Consider the following 6,443-nt stretch of genomic DNA (forward strand, 5'->3'; position numbering starts at 1 on the left):
ATTTAATTTAATTTAATTTAATTTAATTTTAATTTTAATTTTATTTTATTTAAAACACTGTGATGTTGGCCAGAAAGATTATTCTGGATAAATCAAAGAAGCACTTTTTATTTTATTTTATTGTAATTTTATGTAATAACTAATATTAACAAAGATTAATGCATACGGTTACAAATGAATTTCTCACCTATCGGGATCTTGTTATGAAGCAGGGCTGTCAAAATCAGTTCCTGGAGGGCCGGAGCCCTGCAGAGTTTAGATTAAACCCTAATTAAACAAACCTGATCCAACTAATCAAGTCCTTCAGGTATATTTGAAAACTACGTTGTATGTGTGTTAGAGCAGGGCTGGAACTAAACTCTGCTGGGCTCCGGCCCTCCAGGAACTGAGTTTGACAGCCCTGTTATAAAGTGTTACTGAAAACCTCATTGCACATGAATATTTGATTGCGTCGGCCAATCAGAGTGCAGGATTCAGTGTGACATGCAGCTGACAGCTAGTTAGGGGAACTAGTTATGATGGTGAGTCACTGGTTGACAGTTTACTGGTGTGTCCTGTGTGCTGTGTGGGGTGGGATGTCTAAACTGCAGCGTATTCTGAGTAAACGAGTTCATGTATCATATATGAACCACAGTGAACAACAGGAGAGACGGTAGATGAGCTATCAGACACTGACAGCAGCAGCCGACGGGCCTCTTGTGTAATTATTACTCATGCATGCAGGGTTTATGACGTTATTAATTATGCATTGATTTAAAAATGGTGGAACATCACTTTTTTTTATTCATAGAAATTTTACATACATTCACATAAATTGTACCCGGCTATATAAAACATGTTCATGTTTAGTCTGATGGCATCTCTTGGTATATTTAGACATACTCAAGGAATTTCAGTAATGTTGAACAGAAAAACGATTATGTGGAAGTCAAAGAAGCACTTTTTTTTTATTTTTTTATTTTTTTATTTAATATTAATTATTTTTCATTATTATTTAAATGTAATATTTGTTTTTATTTTTTCATATTGCCTTTTTATATATTATAAAATATATTTATATATACACAATCTTTTGCAAACTGCCAAATGAAAATAGAGTGAAAAGACATTAACTAAAGGTAAACATTGTAATGCCAGAATTAAAAATCTGTAATCATTTACTAACTTTTAAGTAGTTCCAGTCCATATGACTGTGATTTCCTGCATGAAACACAAAAGGATTTATTTTATTTTTTCATTTAATTTGATGTTATATTTGTTTTATAATGTATATTTTACTTTTTATTTTATAAATGTTGTTTTGTTTTATATATATTTTTTTATTTAATTTTATCAGCTATACATTTTATTTTATTTATATTATAGTTATTATTATATTATTTTAATTTAATTTAATTTTGTTTTATTTTATTTTATTTGTTATATTTATTATATTTTAAATATTTTATTTTTTATTTTATTTTATATTTCAATTTGTTTTGTAATTTATATTTTACATTTTATGTTATTGCTTCATAATATCTGTTTGTGCTGTGCCATATTTTCCCAGAGAACAGGTCAAAGAACAGAAAGCTGTTGTACAGTGTGTTTTCTGTGTTGAGTGAGTCACGTTTATTATTTGACACTGATGTGGATCCAGCTGATTGTGTTTGAGTGTGTCCCACTGACGCTGAGGCTGTAACCGCTGTTTGTGAGCCGCTCTTGTGTTCAGGATCAGGCCATGTAAAGATGGGTGTGTGTGTGTGTGTGTGTGTGTGTGTGTGTGTATTAGGAGGTGTGTGTTTAAGCTAGAATCTAACTGTGTGCTAATCAGTGTGAGTTATTCATTTCCTCATGCTAATGCGTCAGTGATTGTTCTAATTGACTGATGGTTAATTGTTGCATGAGGAATGAGGAAAATCTCCCTGTGTTTGAGCTCGATCTGTAACAGAGAATGAGCATTAGTTCAAGCATTTGTGGCGTCTTCTGATCATTAAACACTGACTGCCTTTTTACCACTTTTAATCACTTTTTAACCTTTTATTATTTTTAAGTTTATTTTTATTGTGTATATTAAATGTATGTGTATATGTATTTATTTGTTTGTTTATTTATGTATATTCTTAAATGGTAAATATGATCATTGCATGAATTTTGAGAAGTACAGTCTTTCAATTAATATTTATAAAATGATATAATAGGTTTTTTAAACGTTTGAAATAATTAAACATTTGAGTATTTATTTTATTTATTCTTAAATCATGATTATGACTATTGTATGGATTTTGACAAATGAATTTTTAAAAGTACAAATATTTCATGCAGTCTCTCAGTTAATATTTGTACTATATAATATTCTTTTCACCATTTTTATCAACTTTTAACTTTGAAAGAAATATTTATTTATTTGGTGATTATGCCATTGTATGGATTTTGACAAATTGATTTTTTTAAGTAAAAATATTTCAGCAGTCTCTCAAGTAATATTTTTTTGTAGAATATATGTGATGTTTAGTATTTTTCACCATTTTTAAACACCTTTTAACTTTTGAATCGATGAAACATTTATTTATTTATTTTCTTAAATTTGACTTTAAAAGGACAAATATTTCTTTCAGCTAATATTTATAATATATAATACTTTTTAAAAAATATTTATTTATTTTCTTAAATGGTGATTATGATCACTGAATTTTTAAAAGTACAAATTCTTCATGCGGTCTCTCAATATATCTGTGCAGTGTAATGAGTGACGGCAAAGGGTTGTTAAATGCTGCTGAAATCCACAGGCGTGAGCAGAAATTCATGGCATGAATCGGCCCTTTAACTGTAAAGTGCAGCCACACGCTTGATTGTGTGAAGACAAAGAGCCGCCCGCACGTCCAGGGTGTGACTTTATACAGCAGCAGCAGAGATTCCTCAAGAAAAGAGCAGGAATTCCGAGAGTTCCACCTCAACATTCCACAGACACGCCCACACACCTGTCAATCACCCTCTCTCACTCTCTCTCTCACACTCCCTCTCTCTCTCTCTCTCACTCTCTCTCTCTCTCTCACTCTCTCTCTCTCTCTCTCAGGAGGGTGTGACGCGGTTGTGTAAACGACTGCAGGAATGTCAGCACAGTAAAAGTGCAGATGAGCTTACAGAGCGAGTGATTGACAGATGCAGATTGACGTGGGCGGTGGAGAAAGTAGAAACTGAACTCTTATAAAATGCCATTTCTTTTGCTGAAGTTGACAAGCCAAAAAAGCCAATAGCACCGGTGACTCTCACACTGTTAAACACGTACTTGAGCTTTATGTTTGCGTGTCACTAAAGCAGGCGAAGCGCCCCGGCGCAGGCGTGAGCACATATGAAGGGGTTGGAGCTGAACGTCTGTTGTGTTTTCATCCATTCAGGTCGCAGGCCAGTGACATGCTGGCTTTGACCACACGCTTACAGCAGAACTCCGATCAGGTGGAGAAGAACGTCCTGCTGGCCGATAAACTGCTGCTGGAGGCGAGAAATACTCACACACTCACACTCACACACACACACTCACTCACTTTATTTATTGTTTAGTTTATAATTTATTTCATTTTTGTTGCATTATTTATTGATTGAATTATATTGCCTGTCAGATTATAATCATTAAAGATGACATTATTTACTTCAAACATATGACATTTATGCATATTTTGATGTGCGTACACTTTGTTAAACAGATGTACAACAAATAGGAAAAAAGAAAAAAACATAATAATAAAGAAAAGCTGGTATGAGATCATCCCACAAACAGCTTAAGAGAGATCTAGTGGGTTTTGTTTACTATTTTTCAGACCAAGAAGTAACTCAACATGACATTTTATTTCAAATGTAGCTGAAGTATGAGGATGTGTTCTGTCTCCCAAATTAAAGCTAGCTTAGAAGCACACATGCTAAACTGCTAAACCAGCGTGTTAAAGCTCTCTGTGTCTGTTGTGTTTCTCCGATCAGGACCTGGAGAACAAGCGCGCGGGCTCTCCTCTCAAACAGCAGGGTCCCGCCGCCGAGAACCTGTCTCAGGCCGAGATCTTACTGAAGGATCTCTTCATGGACCTGAGCAAAGCCAGAAAACTGAAGCACCCGCAGGCCGGCGAGATCGAGCTGGAGTGAGTGAACAAACACAAACACGTAACACACGCCAGCCAGCGCTCGGCTCTAACGCTTTCCTCTGAAATGTGTGTGTGTGTGTGTGTGTGTGAAGTGTGAGTAAACTGCACGAGCGCTGGTCCAAATACTGCGGCACCTACAGAGATCTCTACGGCCAGCTGCACGAGCTCTATCTGCCGCCTGGCCTCGACTGGAGCAGCCTGCTGTCTGATAAACAGGTGACTGCCACAACATCACCTACTGACAGCATTCAGGGCTGTCAGCACGTCTATTATGAGAAAGTGAAAGAAAAAGTGCAGTTAAAAGGTTCAAACAATGCTTATCCAGACCGATGTGACAGGTTCCTCAAAGAGCATCTTCTGTAGAAAAACCTCTGTCATCTGGTGATTTAAAGCAGGGGATTTCAAACTGAGGTCAAGACTAACTAGAGGGCCGCAAGTGGGTGCTAGGAGGGCCGTAAAAATGTTTAGAGAAGAAGTGTAAACGTAAATAAATGATAAAAAGATTAGTACACATAAATAAACAAACATTTGATTTAAATACGTACAAAATAAATAGATAAACGTTAGATTAACACAAAAAAATCAATTAAATAAGCAAATAAATGAATACAAATTGATTAAAATAATGCAAAAGTAAATAATTAATATAAATAAAACGCCTATAATTGTCACGTGTATGTTCCCGTTTAGTTCCTGTTTTCCTTATTTGGTCCTTCCTGTTCCTGTCCTCATTGTATGAATTTGGTTCCAGCTGTGTTTGTTTAATTAGTTAATTTGCTCCCAGGTGTGTCCCATTGGTGTCTGTGTCTTTATAGTGAGTCCCGTTCTGAGTTTCTTGATCCGGAATTGTTTATGTCCCCTCCTTGTGCTATGTGTGATTTCCTGAAGAAGAATATTAAACTCATTTGTTTTGTACTCCTGGTCTCCTCGTTCCTCGCTCCGTGCTCCTCACAGAAGCAACCCGTGACAATAATAAACATAATCAGTACATACATACTACATTATAACAGAAAAAAAACAATGCAACTTAAAAAATAATGATTTAGACATTTGTTTATAGATGAAAATATCATTAGATGAAAACAAATACATTATAAATTAGATTAAATAAGTAGATAAATAAAAATTACATCAAAATACATAAATTAACATTCGATTAAAACAAAAACAAACAAGTAAATAATACAGTAATATAACCAATACAGTACTTTAATAGAAATAGAATAGAAAAACATAATGTAACTTAATAGAAACGGATTAATCTCCAAATAATATTTTAGGCATATTTATGAATAAATAAATAAATACATTAGATTGAATAAGCAAATAAATAAAAATTTGAATAATACATAATGAACATTAAATGAACATTAATTAAAACAAATGAATAAATACTTAAAAATTGGATTAAAAGAAATACATAAGCAAGTAAATAAATAAATAAATACATGCATACATACAGAAAGTACTATTACATTAAAAAAAATTTTGATGTAACTTAATTGAACCTAAATATTTTCCAAATAATATTTTTAATGTATATTAAACATATGTCTAAGTTTCCAATGTTTTTCAACATTGAAAATTGGGTCTTTATACAATAAATAATATAGATGCCTTTAAGATTTTAGGATGGCCATGTTTGGGAGTCTGTGGCATCTTAAAGTTTGAAAACCTTCTGCTTTAAAGCACCTAGAAACCAAAACACAGATCAGAAGAAGCTCTAATGAAACATCAAGAGCTTTATTCATCTCCAAAGAAGCATCTAGCAGCTCAAGAGACCTGAACATGGTCCATTACTGAAGCCAAGAGCGTCTGAAGAAGCTTTATTTGAGTCTGTGTGTGTGTGTGTGTGTGTGCGCGTGTGCGTGTGTGTGTGTGTCTATGTGAGCGTGTGTCTGTCTGTCTGTGCTGATTCAGGAAGATGTTTACGGTCCGACTCTGTCTGATGTGGAGAAACAGATTGCAGTCCACAACATTCTGCATAAACAGATGGAGGCGTATCGCTCGGCCCTGGAGAGCAGCGGCGTCAGTCTTACACACACACACACAGTAAACACACACACACACAGTAAACACACACACAGTAAACAAACACACAAACACAGTAAACACACACACACAGTAAACAAACACACACACACACACACACATGTTATGCTATCTAATGTTGTTAACTAGTTTTAACAAATGAAACCTTAATGTAAACTGCATTATTGCCTAGTGTTTTGTCAAATACAATTCTATGCAACTTTATAAACCTATAACTTAACATTATTATATCTATATTATAGTATAATATTATAGTTATAATATTATTTACTAAGTATA

At 34.1% G+C, this 6,443-nt stretch overlaps 1 protein-coding gene across 3 annotated transcripts in view; it reads left to right on the plus strand.

Annotated features, from left to right (window-relative positions):
• LOC107696334 (envoplakin-like) overlaps window positions 1-6,443 on the plus strand; it is a 25,422-nt gene that overhangs the window by 7,584 nt on the left and 11,395 nt on the right. Inside the window, exons 3-6 of one of the 3 annotated variants that reach the window (XM_016496622.1) lie at window positions 3,378-3,477; window positions 3,955-4,109; window positions 4,205-4,328; window positions 6,033-6,140. In XM_016496622.1, the coding sequence (XP_016352108.1) occupies window positions 3,378-3,477; window positions 3,955-4,109; window positions 4,205-4,328; window positions 6,033-6,140 (487 nt within the window). The remainder of the gene's footprint in view (window positions 1-3,377; window positions 3,478-3,954; window positions 4,110-4,204; window positions 4,329-6,032; window positions 6,141-6,443) is intronic. The other 2 variants (XM_016496620.1, XM_016496621.1) reach the window with 2 other exon arrangements.

The sequence above is a fragment of the Sinocyclocheilus anshuiensis genome, unplaced genomic scaffold (assembly GCF_001515605.1).
Source record: "Sinocyclocheilus anshuiensis isolate Anshui unplaced genomic scaffold, SAMN03320099.WGS_v1.1 scaffold62, whole genome shotgun sequence".
In the NCBI taxonomy this organism is placed as follows: Eukaryota; Metazoa; Chordata; class Actinopteri; order Cypriniformes; family Cyprinidae; genus Sinocyclocheilus; species Sinocyclocheilus anshuiensis.